The sequence below is a fragment of the Loxodonta africana genome, chromosome Y (genome assembly GCF_030014295.1).
Source record: "Loxodonta africana isolate mLoxAfr1 chromosome Y, mLoxAfr1.hap2, whole genome shotgun sequence".
NCBI classification, from domain to species: domain Eukaryota; kingdom Metazoa; phylum Chordata; class Mammalia; order Proboscidea; family Elephantidae; genus Loxodonta; species Loxodonta africana.
This window is the reverse complement of record NC_087370.1, coordinates 22,530,608-22,552,098: the sequence shown is the minus strand read 5'-3', so window position 1 is coordinate 22,552,098 and position 21,491 is coordinate 22,530,608. Positions and strand designations below refer to the sequence as shown.

At 42.1% G+C, this 21,491-nt stretch overlaps 1 protein-coding gene across 1 annotated transcript; it reads right to left on the bottom strand.

Moving 5' to 3' along the window:
• Nucleotides 1-5,728: 5,728 nt before the first annotated feature.
• LOC135229068 (zinc finger protein OZF-like) lies at nucleotides 5,729-21,253 on the bottom strand. The gene is made up of 3 exons (XM_064278859.1): nucleotides 21,234-21,253; nucleotides 20,659-20,781; nucleotides 5,729-7,472 (listed from the first exon to the last, which is right to left on the bottom strand). Exons 1-3 carry the CDS (start codon nucleotides 21,251-21,253, stop codon nucleotides 6,020-6,022), a joined length of 1,596 nt encoding a protein of 531 aa, XP_064134929.1. The 3' UTR covers nucleotides 5,729-6,019.
• Nucleotides 21,254-21,491: the final 238 nt, after the last annotated feature.

Genomic DNA, 21,491 nt, shown 5'->3' with positions numbered 1-21,491 from the left:
AAAACATTTCATAAGGCTATAAGGAAATAAATGGGGACTACATCCTTGTCACATCTGGGAATTTGGGAAATATGATTAGGGACTGGACTTGTGTTAAAAGAGTAGCAGGGATGGAGACTTACAATTTTCCTAGATTCATATTTTCTACAATTCACTCCCCCCCCTTTTTTTTTTTTAATGTGCCTTTGTAATCCTTGGCTAAAGAGTGAACCTCAGGAGTGAGTTCAGGACTGAGTTAAAAGGCTGTCTGGGGGCCATACTCTCGGTGTTTCTCAGTCTCTGTCAGACCAGTAAGTCTGGTTTTCTCTTGTGAGTTTGGATTTTGTTCTACTTTTTCCTCCAGGTCTGTCTGGGATCCTCTATTGTGATCCCTGTCAGAGCAGTTGGTGTTGATAGCGGGGCACCATCTGGTTGTGCTGGACTGTCTGGTGGAGGCTGTGGTAGTTGTTCATTACTGCTTTACCTTGTGTCTGTGCTGTTCTTCATTATTCCTTGCTCCATACAAGGTGAGAAAAGTGGAGTATCTTAGATGGCCACTCACGAGCTTTTAAGACCCCAGATGCTACTCAACAAAGTAGGATGCAGAACACTTACCTTTTAAAGTGTGTTATGCCAATTGAGCTAAATATTAATGAGTCAAAGGTCCCTAGCCCTCAGTCCAGTAATTCGGTGCCTCAGGGAATTTGGATTTGTCTATGAAGTTTCCATGACCTTGGCTTGATCAAGTTCTGCTGACTTCCCCAGTATTCCCTAGTGCCTTAGCCTTCATCAAAGCTTCCTCTTAACTATTCACTAGTATTTTTCTTTCCCTCCTCGCCCTTCCATTGTAACCATCAAAGATTGTTTCTGTGTGTAAAACTTCTTGAGTTTTTTAATAGTGGTCTCGAACAGTATTCGTCCTTTTGTGATTGACCCATTTCACTCATTAAAATGCCCTCCCAACTCATCTGTGTTGTGAGAAGTTCCGCAGATTCAGCATTCATTATGTTTGCATAGTATTTCATTGTGTTCAGGTACCATAGGTTGTTTACCCATTGTCATGGGTTGAATTGCATCCCCCCCAAAATACCTCTCAATTTCGATAGGTCATCATTCCCTTGTATGATTGTCTACCATTTTATCTTCTGATTTCTCTGTGTTGTAAATCCTATCACTATGATGTAATAAGATGAATTAGCGGCAGGCAAAAAAAAAAAAAATTTTTTTTATATTGATGAGGTCTACAAGCCTAGGTAGTGTCTTAAGGCGATCTCTTCTGAGATATAAAAGAGAGAAACCATCAGAGAGACATGGGGACCTCATACCGCCAAGTAAGCAGCGACAGCAGCAGTGTGTGTCCTTTGGACCTGAGGTTCCTGCACTGGGATGCTCCCAGACTAAGGGAAGACTGATGACAAGGAACTTCCTCCAGAGCCAGCACAGACAGAAAGACTTCCCTTGGAGAGGACAGTGCCTTGAATTCAGACTTCTAGCTTTCTGGACTGTGAGAGAATAAAATTTCTCTGTGTTAAAACCATCCACTTGTGGCATTTCTCTTACAGCAGCACTCGTTGACTAAGACATCCATTCACCTGTGGATGGGCACTTAGGTTATTTCCATGCTTTGCTATTGTAGACAATGCTGCAGTGAACATGCGTATGGGTATGTCTATTTGTGTGATGGCTCATTTCTCTAGGGTATATTCCTAGGAGTGGCATTGCTGAATCCTATGGTATTTCTATTCCTAGCTTTTTATGGAAGCACCAAATCGTCTTCCAAAATGGTTGTACCACTTTACATTCTCACCAGCAGTGCATAAGAGTTCGAATCTCCCTTGTCTGAGTCATCTAGTGCTGGTATAACTGAGATACCACAAGTGGATGGCTTTAACAAAGAGAAATTTATTTCTTCACAGTAAAGTAGGCTAAAAGTCCAAATTTCAGACGTCGGCTCCAGGGAAAGGCTTTTACTGTCAGCCTTCTCCTCAATCTATCCCAGCTTTGGAAGCCTCTCTGAGCAGGGACCCTGGGTCCAAAGGACACGCTCTGCTCCCGGCAGTGCTTTCCGGTATGAGGTTCCCCTGTCTCTCTGCTCACTTCTTTTTCCTTTTATCTCTCATGAAAGGTGGTGCATGCCACACCCCAGGGAAACTCCCTTTTCACTGGATCAGGGAGGTGACCTGGTAAGGGTGTTATATCCCACGCTAATCCTCTTTAACATAAAACTACAATCACAAAATGGAGGACAACCACAGAATACTGGGAATCATGACTTAACCAAGTTAATACATTTCCGGGGGGACATAATTCAACCCATGACATCCCTGCAACCTCTCCAGCATTGATTTTTGGGTTTTTGTTGTTGTTGTTCTTACGTGCCAATAATGTTGGGGTAAGAAGGTAGCTCATAGTTTTCCTTAACTTAATGTGGTTTAGGTTAAAGTTTACACATCAAGTCAGTCTCTCATACAAAAAGCTGTGCAGACCTTGCTATGCAGTCCTAGCTGTGCTCCCCTTAACGAGACAGCACATTCCTCCTCTCCACCCTGCATTCCCCGTGTCCATTCAGCCAGCTCCTGTCCCCCTCTTCCTTCTCATCTCGCCACCACACAGGAGTTGCCCACATAATCCTATGTGTCTGCTTGAGCCATGAAGTTCACTCCTCAGCAGCATCATTGTCTTATAGTCCAGGCCAATCGCTGTGTGTAGAGTTGGTTTCGGGAATGGTTCCAATCTTGGGCTATCTAAGGGTTCGGGGACCATGGCTGTCAGGGTCCCTAGGTCTCAGGCAGACCATTAAGCCTGGGCTTTTTATGAGATTTTAAGATCTGCATCCCACTATTGTCCTGTTCCATCAGGTATTCTCTGTTGTGTTCTCCCAGGGCAATGATCACCAGCAGCTGGGCACCATCTAGTTCTTTGAGTCTTAGGCTAGTGGAGTCTCTGGTTTATCTGGCCCTGTTTCTTGGGCTCGTATTTATCTTGAGTCTTTGGTGTTCTTCATTCTCCTTTGCTCCAGGTGGGTTCAGACCAATTGATGCATCTTAGATGGCCGCTTCCTAGCGTTTAAAACCCCAGCGGCCTCTCACCAAAGTGGAATGCAGACTGGTTTCTTAATACATTTTGTTATGCCAGTTGACCGACATGTCCCTTGCAACCATTGTCTCCAGACACCTGTCCTTACTACTCTGGCCTTTGAAGCTTTTGGTTGTATTGAGGAAATTCCTTTTGTTTTTCTTCAGTTGTACTTCCCATCGCCTACATTTTTGTCTGCTATCTAGTTAGTGAATATCCCTCTCTCCCTGCCTCGCAGTAGTTTTCATTTGCATTTCTTTAATGGCCAGTGATGGTGAGCATTTTCTCAATCCTGTTAGCTGCCCCACATTACCGTTGTTAATGAAATTCTGCAGCTTTGGAAGTTATCAGAAATGAAATGGAACTCATAAAGATCAATATCCTAGGTTTTACTGAGCTGAAATGGACTGGTATGGGCCATATCAGACATTTGTATGAACAACTATGCCAGGAATGACAAATTGAAGAGGAAAGGAATCGCATTCATCATCAAAAAGAACATTTCAAGATCCTGAATTACAACACTGTCAATGACACCATAATATCCATATGCCTACAAGGAAGAACAGTGAATACAAATATTATTCAAATTTATGCATCAACAACTAACGCCACAGATGAAGAAATTGAATATTTATTCCTCCAGAAAGAGAAATGAAGTTTTGGTATATGCAAGGTGATCGATAAATCTTGAGCACATATTATGACGAGTGAAATAAGCCAGACACTAAAGGACGAATTTCATACAATTCCGATTATGTGAAATGTCCAGAACTGGCAAAGGCAGAGAGAACAGTTTATTCTTAGTTACCAGGCGCTGGAGGGAGTGGAAATGGGGACTTATTGCTTGTTGGGTACAGAGTGTCTCTTTGGGGTGATGAAAAAAAACCTCTCTTATTCTTTAGGTGAAACATTACACCTTAAGTTAGTTTCATATTAAGAAATTTACATAGATATTCTTTTGTGGCATTAGTTGGAATCCCCTGGGTTCCCTGTGTCCATTTGACCAATTTCCCTGTCCCTTCCTGCCTTCTCATCCTGCTTTTGGGCAGGAGGTACCTATTTGGTCTTATAAATCTAATTGAACTAAGAAGCACATTCCTCATGCTTATTACTTCCGGTTTTGCACTCCTGTCTAATCTTTGTCTGATGAGTGGGCTTGGAGAATGGTTTCAGTTAGCGGTTTGCAGTGTGTCTGGGGGCCAAGGTCTCGGGGGCTCCTCCAGTCTCTGTCAGACCATGAAATCTGCTCAGACATGAATCTGAGCTCTGTTCTACGTTTGTATCCTGTTTTGTCCGAGAATGTGTGTTGTGTTCCCTGGTAGGACACTCATTGCTGGCAGCCAGGCACCATCTAGTTGTTCTGGTCTCAGGCTGGTGCAGTCTCTGCTTCATGTACTCCTTTAGTACTTTGGGCTAATATTTTCTGTGTGTGTGTGGTTTTCTTCATTCTCCTTTGCTCCAAATGGGATGGGATGAAGAATTTTTGAAATAGGGTTGATGGTTGCACAACATTGTCAATGTAACTAATGCATTTGTACACTTCAGATGGTTAAAATGGCAAATTTATTTTTTACATGTATTTTACAATAGTTTTTAAATTCACTTATAAGAAACAAAAACAAATAATGCCTACTTAGCTCATACAAAAGAGATATCAGAAACTTGGATAGATTCTGCACCCTCTGTTATAAAACCCAAACAAAAATGGGATGCCATATTTTTCATAGTTTTGAAATTGACTATTTTTAGAGACGTATTTACTAAAAAATTGTGCATCAAGTACACAGTCCCCATGCACCCCACCTACACCCAGTGTTTCTCCTATTAACATCTTGCATTCCTGTGGTGTGGGGTACGTTTGTAACAACTGGCACATCAATAGTGAGACGTGGTTTTTAACTAAAATACATAGACTTCATCAGGATTCACTCTTTGTGTTAGGTTTTGATAAATGCATAATGTCATGAGTCCATTATTACATATCCTACAGAATAGTTACGCAGTTGTAAAAATTCCCTGGGCTCCACCTATTCGTTCCTCCTCCCCCTCCCCAAACCCCTGGCAATCAATGATCTTTGTACTGCCTCTACACTTCATACTTTTCCAGAACGTCATCGGCTTGGGATCACACAGGATGTAGCTTTTCTAGACCAGCTTCTTTCATTTAGTGTGGATTTCAGATTCTTCCATAACTTTTCCTACCTTGATAGCTTAATTATTTTCATCGCTGAATAATACACCATTGCATGGATGTCTCACTATTTGTTTACCCATTTACCTATTCAATGACATTTTGGGTGCTTTCAATTATTGTAATTATGAAGAAAGCTGCTATAAACATTTGTGAGCAGGTTTTTATATGGATATATGTTTTTAACTCATGTGGGTAAATATCTAGGAGTGTTACTGCTGGATCAGAATGGGAGGCCTGTGTTTAGATTTTGAAGGAACTGTCAGCTTGTATTCCAAAGTGGAATTCCCATGGAATATAATTTTTTTCAAAAAACACTCTTAAACTAAATACAAGAAGAGTGCATTTCATTGTATAACATCCATAAAAATATTAACAAATATAAAACCACATTTGCTCCTGGCTAGTCCCTACAGGCTTATTTGTTATAGTCAAGGACTTTCCGAAAGGTAAAATTTGGCTTGGACTGAGAAAGTAAGAAACACTGATGAAGACAACTCCATAGTGAAAATGAAACTTTCATAGGCACAAAGGAATTCGAATGACTCCTTCTTGGAGGTAGTACTGCTTTGTTACACACTGAGAAACTTTGTTCTTTTATCACTGACTTTCAGAAATTTGCTGTTTGAAATTACAGAATTAAGAATGAAACACCCCCCTTTAGACAGAGTAGTCTCTCCACAGTGAGATCTTATATGTGATATGAGGTGTGATGAACAAGGAAAGGCTTTCTCACACTCCTGACATTCCTAAGTCCTCCACGATGAGTTTTTATATGTCTTCTGAAGGACGAGAAATCACGAAGGCCTTCCCACATTCCTTACATTGATATGGCCTCTCTCCAGTATGAACTCTTCTATGTGTCACGACGTCTGAGGACTGTCTAAAGGCTTTCCCACACTGTTTACATTCATAAGGCTTCTCTGCACTGTGAGTTCTTGTATGTTTAGTGAGGAATGAGACCTGACTAAAGGCTTTCCCACATTGTGTACGTTTATATGCCTTGTCTCCACTGTGAGTTCTTCTATGATTACTGAGATGTGAGGAACAATTAAAGGCTTTTCCACATTCCTTACATTCGTAAGGCCTTTCTCCACTGTGAATCCTTCTATGTACAGTGAGGTTTGAGGATTGCCTAAAGACTTTCCCACATTCCTTACATTCATAAGGCCTCTCTCCACTGTGAATTCTTATATGTGAAGTGAAGGTAGAAGAATACTTAAATGATTTCCCACATTCCTTACATTCATAAGGCCTGACAGCGCTATGAATTCTCCTATGCAAAGCGATGGCTGAAGAATACCTAAAGGCTTTCCCACATTCCTTACATTGATATGGCCTTTCTCCAGTATGAATCCTTCTATGTGATATGAGGCCTGAGAACTGCCTAAAAGCTTTCCCACATTGCTTACATTCATAAGGCTTCTCTCCACTGTGAGTTGTTATATGTGTAGTGAGGGTTGAGACCCGACTAAAGGCTTTCCCACATTCCTTACATTCATAAGGCCTCTGCCCAGTGTGAGTTCTTATATGGGTAGTGAGGTGTCCTGACTGACTAAAGCCTTTCCCACATTCCTTACATTCATAAGGCCTCTCTCCACTGTGAGTTCGCATATGCTTAGTGAGGTATGAGGGCCATCTAAAGGCTTTCCCACATTCATTACATTCGTAAGGCCTCTCTTCACTGTGAGTTCCTAAATGTGCAGTGAGGGCTGAGGAAAAACTAAAGGCTTTCCTAAATTCCCTACATTCATAGGGCTTATCTCTGTTAGAGAAAAGGAGGGATAAAGGGTCACTAGAAGAACTTTCTTTACATTCACCCTTGTGACCTCTCACATGTGTCCAAAAGGACGAGAAACTACAGAAATCTTTCCCATACTCATTACATTTATACTGATTGTCACTAGTGAGTGTTGTCACAGGATTCTTAAGAGTTGAGATACAAATGAAATCCTTTCCACATACCTCACACTTACGGGGTTTCTTGCCACTAAGAGGTCTCATAGGAGTGGTACCACCACAGGCTTCTCTACATGCAATAAACTGACAGGCATGGTGGTTATGTGATGAGGGATCCATGATGGCTTTTGCACAGTCAGAGCATTCAAAAGGATTTACTTCTGGAGGATTTCTTTTCTGCACGGTAAGATTTGGAACCCGGCTGAAGGTTTTCCCACACTGATTGCCTTCGTTACTTTCACAGAGGTTTTCTACTGTATGAATTCTGTTAAAAACAGGTAACATGTTGGAAATCAATTATTTCCACTTCCTCATTACCAAACAAAGTGAACACGCAGTTTTTGGCTTGACTTCTCTCCTGTTTCATAGCTTAAATCATCTAGCAGAAATACTACCATAATTGTCACTGTTTTTCTAAAATATGAGGCTTTCTGATCATTGTGTGTAAGTGAAATATGTTTCAAATACTCAATGTCTGACACACATTTATGAAAAAGTTGTGAAAATTCCCTGAACACGTAAGTTTACAGCAAAGTTTATACATATACAAATATACATACACATATATATTTATATATGTATGAGTACATGTCAGGGCTTCGAACTGGTTCGTATTACTTCAAAAATTGCCAACGTAAATAAGGGCAGTGTTTGCGTTGAATATCTGCTGCCCATCGGATTTAAACCTGTGTTGGAAACACCACAGGGCCCTGAACAAAGATGGCAGGCAATCTCATAGGTTTCAATGCGTGTCGCTCCGCACAGTACTGTGAATAATCCCACCTGCATGGATTCCAAAAAAGTTTCAGGAACCTGCTGCAGAATCCTGAATAGCAGGAGTATGACGAGAAACACACATTCAAAGCGGTGTAGTGGGACACCGTGTTTGTGCAGGGCACCGCCAACTGTTCTCTGCTCAGGTCAAAATCCAACAGGCAATAGGTTTGGAGGCTATGCAATGCGTACACCAACCTTCTTTATGTTTACAATTACTGAACTGTTGTGAAACAGTTGGAAACCTTGGTATACACACATGAACATACGAATGTGTATTTTAAGGTCATCACAACTCAGGATTGTCTCGTGAAGCACCGCTTTCTCTTCTTTGAATGACACTCACCTCAAACGTCTCTCTTGGTTTTTATGATCATCTTTATTACTATGTAATTCAGAGATTTCTCCTAACGTGGACGACCAGATGTTATTTTTTATGTATCGCATCATTATATGTTTCCTGGGTAACTTTTCTCCATCCTTAAGGTTTCCAAAATCTGACCCAATAATTCAAGTTGAGGTTCGCGATATGAAACAAACAGAAAGAAATTATTAGGGGAAAAAGGACCACTGTTAATAAAGACGTAGCCACATTTCACGGTTTCAGCACTTTACCAATGGTTTAGAAGCAATTTACTAGGACATACTTTTAGGAACCTTGAGAGTAATGGTGACATGAATAAGCGTAATTAGAGCTAAGTAGAAAGATATTGGACACGATATACATGTAACATTAAATGAGAAAAAGGATCCGCATGACCGCAGCTGTGAAAGGATCACTAAAGTCAGAAAAGGAAGCTCAGGTTTCCGTGAAGTTGTGTCTCTGGGAAAACAAATGTGTAGCGCTGACATGGTGCTCATGAAGAAACGCTTATCATGAGGGAAGGCAGTGAAGAGTAATGAGGAGTTCCTTGATATTGAGCCAATACTTTGCTCTTCAGGGTCTCTGAAGATAGACAGGTGTGGGTTGATTTGCAGCAAAATAATCATGTCAAACTTGTAATCAACACAGTAATACTCTACGTGGTCCCAAAATACAATACCGTCTGTACCCCAAAGTGACCCCTAAAGCCAATGCTTACATTTACAACACTTCAAGAGCCTCAAGGCTTTTAATCACAAGAGAAGTGAAAGCTAAGTGTAATACATAGTGCTTTGTGTTCACGGAGAAGCCAAGATACATGAGCTCTATAGACCAAAGGACCATGCCTGCTTTGTTTAATGATTCATTCTCATTGCTCAGCCCAAATTCTGGAGTAAAGTTAATGAGTAAAAGAGGTTTGCTCACTAAAGGAATAACAGAAAAAAGAAGAAAAAAAAAGGAATCTGTTCTTACCTACTGAGGCCAGGTTTCTGAAGGTTTCGATCATCACATCTCTGTAGAGTTTTCTCTGAGTAAGATCCAGCAAAGCCCACTCTTCCGGGGTAAAGACCACAGCCACATCCTCAACAACCACTGAGTCCTAAAACATTGACACATTCTGCATCAGCAAGGTACCATGGACTTCAGTGTGTACAAGAATGAAGGGTGAGGCTGACAGTCCTGGGGAACAGAGAATTCTTAGGGATTTGACACAAGGTTCTGTGTACTATCAAGGTCTACTCTAGGGTATGGCCATCAGCCTCGTCCCTTCACTAACTACATTCACTTCCTCACTGATTGCTTTCTGTCTCACAGACGCCCAGCACTGAAATTATCTCTCTACAGTTCGACTGCAACCAATTGCACTTGTATTCTCCTCTCTCTTTACACTCTGGAATGGTTAGAAAACATAGCAGACATTAGAGAAATGCTCTCATTCAGATCTTCACTTCCTTGTGAACAAACAATTACCACTCCTTCCGTAAGCCCTACCAGAACACACTCAACAAAACATAAAGCACCGGGTGGAGACAGGATGATGTATAGTAACTGGTAAACACTGCAGAAGGGCAGTTTTGCTTTTGTTTCTCACAACCATGAGAGGACCAGGGGCCAATATCAACACACTGGCAACCGAAACACTGAGCTGGTCATATTTTCTTCAACTCTTGGAGGTCAGCATGTGGCTGATTCAAGTCAGGAGACTCTCATTCAACAGAGAGCACCAAGGCCCAAGGTGGGAATGTGATAGGTCCACAAACACAGTCTAATGTTAGAAGACGACAAGGAGCACAACCTCTACAGAAACAAGGACAGCACGCCCTTGTGTTTCCTCAGTGACAAAAGGTTACCATTTCCATTTGGAAACCCTGGTGGCATAGTGGTTAAGTGCTACGGCTGCTAACCAAAGGGCCAGCAGTTCAAATCCGCCAGGCACTCCTTGGAAAGTCTATGTGGGCAGTTCTACTCTGTCCTATACGGTCGCTGTGAGTCGGAATCAACTTGATGGCACTTGGTTTGGTTTTTCGTTGGAATGACTGTAAAACATGATAAACGTAATCAGTGTCACCAAAGTATACATGTAAACGCTGTTGAATTGACAAACATTTTGTTAGGTATAACTTCTACTACAAAAAAATTAATATTATAAGTAGAGCTGAAATGCAGAGAGTTTACTGGTTAAATTGCCTATGAAGCCTAAGAAATAGACTTACACACCAGCCCTCTAGGGGCTGTGCTTTAGAATTCTCTCACATGCGCAGCCCCTGGAAGGCACCTAACCATGACTACCTGAACCCTGACCACTGGAATCCCCTGGTCTGTAAGAGTGACCTTTCTGAAACAGCAGCAATCCTTTGGGTTCCTCGTGTCAAGAGGAGAGAAAAGGCTGCTAAAAGACGCCTTCAGTGCTAAAACAGAGTAATTTTAGAGAAAGAAGACTCCTCTTCTCAGGGAAATGGTGACGTGAGCAGATTATGACATCTCTAATCCGTCCTGGTATGGTGGGGTCACAACAACTTTGAACCAGAGCCCAAAGTCAAAGGTCTCCTCCACTGCAGTGGGCGAGCTTATATATTTTAAACTCAGCAAAAACCCTGGTATTTATTATAGAATAATGATGAAATGTCCCATGTACTGAGCAACTGTGATTTTTCTTTCATGACTCTTCTAAGCAGATATTATTTCAGACAGGGCATAGCTGAGTAAAGTTAGAGACGATCATTTAATCACATCCTCAGTGTTTCCCACATGGAACTCTGCTGAGCCAGGATCACAATGCAGGTCAATTTCTCTTTAAAGTCTAAATTGCTGACAACTCCATTTCTGTCCATATGCATGCAGTTTTGTTGTTATTTTTGCTGTTACCGTCCAATAACACCACAAAAAAAATAAAACAAAAACCCAAACCCACTCGATGATCTGAAGTCCTCGTGGATAATAGGAAGAGGAGACAAAGGTAAACACTCTATTCAATTCATACAACCAGGACATAGTTCTCCTGGCAAAGCCCTGTGTCTCAGACAAGACTTCTTCCCTCCAGACCCTTAAGTGGCTACATTCATTCATTAAAATTGATTCAGGTACTACTGACACAGAGTCTACTGCACATTGGCAAAGCAGATACAGCAGTGAACAAAACGAACACCCAGATGAACATGGATAGTAAATTCTTTGAGTGGGGACAGTAAATTTAAATACATAAACATGTATATATAACTATCATGTGGCAATATGTTCTATAAAAGAATTCAGGTCTTTGAGAAGAAACCGTTCTAGAAGGAGGAAACAGCCAGAGCACAGGTCAGAAGGTGTGAAGGTGTCTTGGATGTCTTAGGAAGAGCCAAAGGCCCCGCGTGGCTGGAGCAGAATGCAATGCAGATGAAAAACCGGATTAGGAATCTGGACGGGTGATTGGGGTCAGTGGGCTTATCATGTTCGGGGGAACTCCTTGGCAACTGAAAAGAATCTGGCTTTTAATCTTAGTGAAATGCTGAGTAATTTTACACTTTTGAGCAGTGGAGGAAACTGGTATGATACCTCTCAATCCTTTTAAGACTCAAAGTGCTCCAGTGCCTAGGGAGACTCAAGAACACTGTTCAGAGACATGGGACAAGGATGGCTCTAGAGGGTCGGGGCTCAGCCTCCACAGCCAGAGCTGCTCCGTCTTCAGATTCAGGAGAGAACACTCTGTCATTCAACACAGAACACCAAGAACCGGGGGGTAGGGTGGGGATATTAACACCGTGTGATGCTACCTCTGAGAGTCACATAAGGAAGGTGACACCAGGTATTCAAATCTTCAAATGCCATGTATGTAGGGATGAAGGGCCCAGAGACAGTGGAGCAAGGTATTAGGGTGCCTCCTAGGGCTCAGTTCCTCAGTCTCCTCTGTCACTGTCTTCTTCACTGAAACCACAGTCCCGCAGCACACGGCTGCTTCCCCAACAATTCAGATCCAGCCTCACCCACATAATGCTAAGGATAACCCAGTTCTGCGTGGAACTCACCATTTTCTTCTCCAGCTTCTGGGCGTCTATGGAATGACGTCTCTGACCCCAAGAAGCCACTTCCAGGAAGAGGGACAGGACTGGAAGCAGAGGCCTGGGCAGTCTGGAGGCAGATGAATAATGTTTGGTCCACACACCAGTGACAGCAATTGAAATCCTTCCCTGTGATTGATGGATGTGCCAGAGGGTCGCCTGAGGTCCCCAGCTGCCTGGACTGGACTAGTTCTCCCTGCACCACACCTGAGACCTGAAATAGAAGAAGGATGTAGAGGAAACAGTGTTGAGGAAGCAGGGAGTGACAGGCCTTTGGCCTCCTACCAGGCTCAGGGCAATGCTCCACCCTGAGGGCCTTTACACTAAAGGCAGAACAGGCTCCAGCCCCTACAGCACACACTTGCATTCTTCAGGCAGCTCCCCAGACTTCTCCTTTCTGCAGCAAGATCACAGATGGAGGAATTTACCTCTCCCACAGCATGAGGAGCAACCAGGCCTGGCCAGGCTGCCAAACTTGAACCTGATTTCCTCCAGGGACTTAGGGATCCAATGTTCAAGTTGTGGGCTTACCTATGTATCTTTGTTCCTAATATCAAATCTCAGTGTTATCTGACATTTACATGGATGAATTTTTAAGAAAGAACATACTTTTCATATATTGACAATGAACTCATCATGGTTCATTTATTTTTAAGTTATGTGCTGTAAAAAACCTTTCACTGTGCTTTTCTAAAACTTTTTCATCTTATTTATGACACTAATATCTGATCAGTATTTTTCTGTTCCTTTGGAATTAACTAACATTTCTTTCTGCCCCTTGACTTTTCTGGTATTTTCTCCCCCTTCATTTTCAAACCATGAGAACACCACTCACTAAGATTTTGAGAAATCTGGGGGGATTCCTGAACACTTTCTCTTTCTGGTATTAAATAGATCAACAAATAAATCAGAAAATCTTTATGCTTTCACTAAGGACCCTTCTCGTGCCTCACTTCCTATTTCTTTTCTCCCTGCGCCCTTTCCAACTTGAGTCCTATTTCATTTCTTGGTCTCACTGTCAATGAATTCTCCGTTGCAAGATCTTTACACGAGTGTCTCCCCTCTACACGTTATCCTTCTTTTTTTTATTTTCTGTAATACAGCTCGCTAATTTTAATTCACATCATTATTTCTCGACTAGTATTCCCAGCATAAATCAGGAGCTTGTTCACTATGTTTAAATCTCAAGTCCCATCCCAGAATTTCTCAATCGAAATTTGCATTTCAACCAGATCCGGGGGTTATCCACATTGACATTCAAAGGTGAGAAGCATTCAGTGATGTACAGGAATGAGCAGTCTATGAAGGGATGCCCTTTCATCCATCCACACCTCTATTGTATCACTGGCTATCTTCCTGATTCACAATCAATCTCCACGTCTAGGCCTCCTCACAGTCTTCCCTAATTTGTTCATAACAACCTCCTGCCTGACATCATTCAATCATCGTTGTCACTTCCAAATTCTATCTGTGGCATAGGAAATGCTCAGTGCCCATCAGTGGCTGTCCATGGGCCTTCCAAAAGCCCAGAGTTTTCAGCACGGTTCTAAACGACCTGTTCCAATCCAGCTCACACAAACCTCACCACTCACTTGTTGTTTTCTCTGCTTTAATCATCTCTGTCTTCCATCAATGAATGGATAATACTGGGTTCTCTGCTGCCTCAGGGATTTACACATTTAGTTTTCCCAACTGAAATACTCTTTCCACTCCCACCCATACAAAATGATATCAGCTCTACACAGCACTGCATGTAGCTAAAAAAAAACAATTTTCTGAATCTTCACTGAGATAATTTCCCTTTTCAAGCAGTTGAACCTCACTCTCGGGTTAGGTCTTTTTAATACAGATAACACATATCCTTAGTTTTTCATTCTTTCTTTAAAACTGTCTCCCAAGCTAGACTATAAATCTATGGGCAGACACTCTGTATTTTGTCTTCTTGTTCCTTCTGGCCTGTGACACTGATCATTGAGGACACACACAGATTATTACCTGTTATATATAGTCTTCAGCAGCACTATCCAAGAGTACTTTATGTGAAGATAGACATGTTCTGTTTCTGTACAGCCCAATATGGTAGTCACTAGCCCTATGTGCCTATTCACCACAGAATATATGACTAGTGGAATGAAGGAACTCTACTTTTAGTTTTAATTACTTTTAATTGAAATAGCAGCACCTGGCTAGTGGGCATCACAGCTCAAGTAGACTCACCAGACCCTTAAGCAACCAACAGAGCAGAGAGGGCATGAAAGCTGCCAGCAGCACAATGCAGAGCTTCACAGTTTTGGGCTTGCTAAAAGTCTGTCACATAGGGAAATGGAACATTGCACTCAGTTTGTTTCTACTTGCATGATGAAGGTTAATGTCAACCTCAATTGGATTTACCTCATTCTGGAAACCTCAATGACATTTAAACATAGAAATGAGTGGGAATAACAGAGGAGACAGGAGGGGCACTTTCTGCAGAGGTGACATTTGAAGTGAGACAAGAATTATAGGAATTATTGAGTTCCTAGAGTTTAAAAGTTTTCCTCTAATCAGCAGAAATACTTGGTGTGAAGGCCGAAAGGCAGGGAAAATGTTGACATGTCTGAAAAGGTTTTTTCTAAAAAGATGTCAAGAGCCTATGAAATATGAGGGTGTTCTCAATTTAAGTCAGATGTGGAGGGTCTTGCCAGAGAGGGTAAAATATGTGGATTTTTTCTGGATGTGATTGAGAGTTGGCTTGGTTTACATTGTTGATATCTGCCTCTTGCTGCTGGGTGGAGACTGTACCTTCCTCTGAAAAGAGAAATAGGAGAAGAAAGTTCAGAGCTGCCTTCCTAAGGGAGCTCCCCTCTCACGGTAGCTTGGACTGTTTCCCTGAATGCAGTGAATGAATGAAGGCGGGTGCAGCTTACCGGCTGGGAAAGCCAGGTGAGAAGTAGATTTGTTCAGGTGAGATTTTAAAAGCTCTGTCTTGGACACGTTAGGTTTCAGAGCGTTACAGTCCTTAGTGTTCCAGGTGGGCTATGGGAAGGACTTGGTGTCTGAGTCCATTGGTACCCAAGAGCCTGAATCTCATCCTGTGGGCCGTCTTCTGCTGGCCACGAACAATCACACTGTGTCCTATGAAACAGGCTGCATTCCCACTTCTGAAGCTGCAAGCTAAAGGAGAGGAAGAGCAGAGTGTTGGCACGGATGAGGCCTTTAGCAAATAATTAATGGTTCCTGGCACAGATTCCAACGTCTGACAGCAGACATTTGGTTTCTGTACTAAGGGACTAGACGAGCTTGATGCAGACCACGGGCTGATAATTACAGTCAACTTCTGGATGAAAAGCTTCTTTTTTTCTGCTTGACTTTCAAGGCTGTGTGAAGACTTCTCCTGAGTGAAGACATCCCTTATTTTAACTGAACCACTGCTTATAGTTGTACACGTTACAGTGAATTCTTTAGATCTTTGTAAACACCCAGGCGTATTTGGAGGAAGCATGAGAACCTGCCTTTTTGGTAACTTTGAAAAACGCCAACATGGAACTTCATGTGGTTTAACCTGTCTTGTTCAAGAAGAAATTAAATGACTACCGTGTGTGTGTGTGAGAGAGAGAGAGAGAGAGGGTAAAGAACCAAATAAAATTAAAAAGCTTTCTTGGCTGAAAAAAAAAAAACAAAACTGATATTGCCATGGTATCTGAGGAGCATTTCTTAGATTCTCACCTAGGAAAATTCAGTAGTTTTGAATGAAGGCTTGAATTCGACATGAAGTAATATGACAACAGTAATGTCCCCAAAGGAAAGTCCCATCCAGAATGGGAGTACTTCTAGAATATCTATGTGTAGAGAAGGAAAATAGAAGGCACCACATTATTCAACACTATGTTGAGATTAAGAGTTGTGTTTAATGATTGGTTTTATTGTACGCATTTTTAAAGTTTTTGACTCATACTATATTTTTACAGTTTAAAAAAAAAAGCACGTTTATTTTCTCCACACACTAGCTTTCAACAATGGATTCTGAGCTACAATAGAAAAAAGCTCAAGGAATAAAAGACAAAACAGATCAATTAAGACTCTCAGCAAAGGGAAGAGACAATCTACAGAATGGGAGAAAATACACCGAAACCTGTGAGAGCTGGAATTTGACAGGATTGCCTTCTTTTTCTGGGTCTTGCAATTTTTCCGCCTTTTACACAGCGCAGCCTTGCCATTTTTTGGTCACTTCTTTAATGGAAAATATTTGAGTTTTCCTACTCTGACAGGTTTCCACCTTAGAGGTTCCAGCTTTCGCAGGTTTCACTGCATTTGGGAATCATACACGCCATAAGGGTTTAGTATCCAGGACAGAGAAAGACCTCCTAAGTGTCAGCAACAATTGTAAAATCGGGCAAAAAACTGTAGGAGACATTTCACCAAAGATGATAAGCAAATGGTCAATAAACACATGAAAAGATGATGAATGCCCTTGTCATTAGGGAAATGCAAACCCAAACCACAAGACACACCACCTCATCCCTAGGAGGATGGCTACTATCAGAAACAACAAGAGTTGAGGAGAATATGAAGAAATTGCCGGTGGGTTGTAAAATGGTTCAGCCTCTGTGGAAAAGTGTGCCTGTTTTTCAAAATGTTAAACATACAAATAGCCTATGACCCAGAAATTTCCATTTATAGGAGTGCAGATGGTGCAAATGGTTAAGTACCCACTTGCTAACCAAAAGACTGACGGTACGAATAACAACAAAAAGAGCAGATGTTGAGGCTGCTGATGAACAACCATATACCTCATGGGACGTGGTTCCTTGCTTTGGAGGTTGAGCGTTACGCTTTCATGGGACATCGCAGTTAACTGGCCTAATAACGTGTTGAGTGATTTAACCTCCTAGTTCACTGTGTGGTGCCTGGGGTCTTACAAGCTGCCATCCAAGGCACAAAAGTTGGTCTGTATTCACCTGGAACAACCGAGGAAAAAGTTGAGTCAGGAAAAGGAGGAGGATAAGGAATGTGTGGTAACTGCCTCCATGAACAGCTGCCTCACTGGCCATGAGAGTAGAAGAACAGGAGAGTGCCTGGCTGCCATTACGGAATATCTTCATCGAAACTTCTAGAGCAGAATCCTGATCTAAAGAGGGAAAATGCACAACAGAATTTCAAATTCTTATGGACTCCAGGCTTCCTGGAGCCAAGAAGGTTGGATGAACCCCTGAAGCTATTGCCCTGCGATCATCTTTAAACCTTAAACCAAAAATATCCGTTAGAGTCTTCTTAAAATCGAACAATAGTTTAGCTTAAGTAGTAAACAATGAGCCTTGAGCATTCTGCTCTTTAGAAAACTGTGTCTGTGGGATCAAACTGACAACAGCAACTCAGAAGAGCTGACAGGAACCCTAGGGAGCACTGAGTTTATGTTAAGGGGAGAACAACTCAGAAAAGTTCAGTGAGAATGGTTGTGTGACTGGAAAAACGTAATCAATGTCAGTAAACGGTACCTGTAGAAAATGTTGAATTGGTGTATGTTTTGCTGTGTATATTCTCCACAACAAAAGTATAAAATTATGTAATTAAAGAAAACAAAAGTTGGCAGTTTCCACCCACCCCAGCGCCTCTGTGGCAAAGACGCCATCATTTGCTTTCGTTAAAATTACAGGAAAAAAACCCTACGCTACAGCTCTACTCTGTCACGTGGTCTCACCATGAGTCTAAAATTACCTCAATGATACCTAACAAGTAGATACACAAAAGGCTTGAAAGTAGGGATGCAAACAGCTATTTTTACACCAATGTTCAAACACCACTATTCAAAATAGCAAAAAAGTGTAAAAAAAAAAAACCCAAATGTCCATCAACAGACGCATGGATTAAAAAAATAGAATATTATTCGGTCACAAAAAGAGATTAAGTTCTCATAAATGTTACGCCATGGATGAACCTTGAAAACACTATGCTAAGTTAAACAAGTCAGAGACAAAAGTATAAATCTTGTACAGTCCCACTTAAGTATCTGTAATAGGCAAGTATATAGAGACCAAATCGTTACTAGTGGGAGCTGGGAGAGAGGACTGGAGTTAATGCTTAAGCGACACTGACTTTCTTCTAATGGTGATGGAAAATCTTGGAAGTTGATAGAGGTGATAGTTGCACTACATGGTGAAAGCAATTAACATTGAATTCTGCATGTAAAAATGGTTGAAAAAGGAAAAAGAATTGTTATATATATTTTAACACACACAGATACCATGAAATGACAGTATTAAGAAGAAAGAAATTTAATTTCTTGGTTAGAATGTATAAGTGAAAGGAGGGAGCTTTAGATGCTGTGAGGATATTGAGAGGAAAACTGGTATTTCTAAGATTTCACACCAACCTTAAAAGAAATAAAATCATATTTCAAGAACTGCAGTGCGTAAAGAATTGGTTTTTTAATGTAATTAGATCTAGATCACCTTGTTAATATGTGAAAAAAAGGCTTCTTCCATACCAATATATAAATATATATGTACACACAAAACACGAACTATAATTCATAGCAACTTTAAAAAAGATTAAGCACTGGCACTCTCAATAATTTCTCCAACAGGACACTGAAATACAGACACTTGAAATTTGCTCCATAGGGTTTTCAGCGCTGTGACCTTTCAGGAGCACATAGACAGGCCTGTCTTTCAAGGCACATCTGGGTGAGTTCAATCCACCAACCTTTCCGCTAATAATCTGAACCTTTTCAGCTACCCAGGGCCGCCCTACTTCACTCTTTCACTGTGTAAAGTAATTATTATACAAGATAAGGGACCTTTTCAACACTGCAGTGTCGCTGACCCTCTAAGATCTGAAGTATATGGGTTAGTGGCATTACACGGGCCTCCCATCTTCCCTTCATTCCTAATTTTCGCCGCTCTGACTCTAGGAATATGCAGGGTTTGTGCTCCAAGAAGCCGTCGACCTTTTAAGGACTGTGCTTCTTTGGTAGCAGAAACTGTGGTTCTGAAACAGGCTGTCAGCCATACTGAAAACCCCAGTCAACACCCCTCCCCCCTCCCCCCTCCCCTCTTTGTCTTGCTAACCACAAGCTTGTTTTGAGCAGGAAGTCGCAGCAGGTACTGGCTGGGTCCATTGACTAGCCCTAGTCATGCCTTGAAGCATGCACAGATTGAGATCACATGCTTCACCTGACCCTCTCCCCACCCCAATATAGGCAGGGGAGGGCTAAAAGCAGAAGACTCCAGGTACCAAACCCAACCCCTGAGGCCACTGAAAACCAAAAGCTCCCCAGCTCCCCTAGTCAGCCAGCACGTGGCCATAAGGTCACTAGACCCCAGGTGCTCCTTGTATATGCAGACAGTAAACTTGCCACTTTCTGTTACCCTTGCAATCAGTGTCCATCTTATTTCAATCAGCTAATAAGACAGGACCAGAACCCGAGTGGTTAGGTTACAGTTCAATTCCCAGTACCCAATCTAGCACAGACTACACACCCAGGGTGTGTGATCTCAATAAATCGTTCGTCGCCTGCATTAAGACCGTTCAGCAACATCACATTTTATATCGGACCAACTACGACCGGCTGTATGGTTTCTCACACAATCGTGATGAAAATTTCTGCCTTAACGCCCAAGAAATTCCTCGAAAGCTACCTGTATTAAATGGTTTCCTCCTGAAACTGGGATAAACATGCTCCTAAACCTACGTACTATTTCCAAGTCATGTTTGTTGATTGTTCATCAGTCCTAAATACATATACCCATTAAAGGAGGAGGTTATAGTCCTCGCCACAATCTTCATTTCCCCAGGACCACTAATAATCAACAAAAGTCCTGCCTGATGAAGGACAGAAAAGAAAGAGGAGCCGTTTCAGGCAGGGAGACTGTGATCACTATGCCCCTTGAAGTAACAACAGATTTGCATTTGAGTTCAGACACTGCTACTTAGTAGATATTTGTCTACGCGCGAGGTATTAAATTTCTCCGAGATTATTAGACTTCTGTAAAACGTTACAAATCGTCCCTCCCTGGCAGTGGTGTTTGGAGACTCAGAGAAGGTCCCTTAGACGAAGTCCTCGACCCCGTGCCCAGCCCTCCAGAAACAGCTCAGTAAACGGTAAATATACGCAGGGGCCAGCAGTGACTGAGGGCTGAGGAGCAGCTCAAGGTAACCGCGCACCTGTGTCTCCACAACACATGGGGACGCGCCATTCAGACGCCGGAGCGACCCGAACCCCCAGGAGGCCCGGGACCCTACATGTCTCCGCGTTTCCTTAGCAGCACAGGTCTGGGCAGCTCCCACCACCTCACCTGTCCATGCACCGACACACAAAGGCCTCCAGGAAGCAGTTGCTGCCACACACCGGAGGAGCCGGACGGACGCCGACCAAGGAGGCACACTTCCGCTTCCGGTGAGCAGGAGAAGCAGCAGGACTCCAACAGGAACACAGAAACTAGTGATTCATCTCATTCATTGGATATACGGGAAAAAGTAAAACAAAATAGCAATGAAAATATTCATGAATTTATCAAGGAAAGCAGGTGATATGGCCAGGTAGCATTCAAACCAAGGAAGCATTGAGCATTGCATATTTGCAATTTATTTGTCTAACAGAGCACACACGAGTAGGAAAAAAATAAGCATATAAAATCACAGCTGATCTTAGGTACAATCAGGTAGGTTCCAACTCATAGTCACCATACGTACGACAGAACCAAACACTGTCCGGTCCTGCACCATCTTCACAACCATTGCTATTCTTGATCCCATCATTGCAGCCACTGTGTCAATCCACCTCATTTAAGGTCTTCCTCTCTTTCGTCTACTTTAACAAGCATGATGCGCTTCTCCAGGGACTTCTCCCTCCTGATAATAGTCAAAGTACGTCAGACGAATTCTCGCCATCCTCGCTTCTAAGTAGCGTTCTGGTTGTACTTCTTCCAAGACACATTCCTTCGTTTTTCTGGCAGTCCACAGTATATTCAATATTCTTCACCAACACCGCAATTCAAAGGCATCAGTTCTTGAGTCTTCCTTATTCATTTCCAGCTTTTGTATGCATATGAGGTGAGTGAAAATACTATTGGTTGGGTCAGGTGCACCTTATTTCTCAAAGTGATATTTCTGCTTTTAACAGTTTAAA

What these genes read in the sequence shown, in the direction of transcription:
- LOC135229068 (XM_064278859.1), bottom strand. Translation starts at nt 21,253, where the DNA reads ATGGCGAGAATTCGTCTGAC. An exon ending in ATGGCGAGAATTCGTCTGAC is followed by an intron (nt 20,782 to 21,233) that starts GTACTTTGACTA and finishes TTCCTGTTGGAG; the next exon opens with TCCTGCTGCTTCTCCTGCTC. An exon ending in GTGTGTCGGTGCATGGACAG is followed by an intron (nt 7,473 to 20,658) that starts GTGAGGTGGTGG and finishes TGTTTTTAACAG; the next exon opens with AATTCATACAGTAGAAAACC.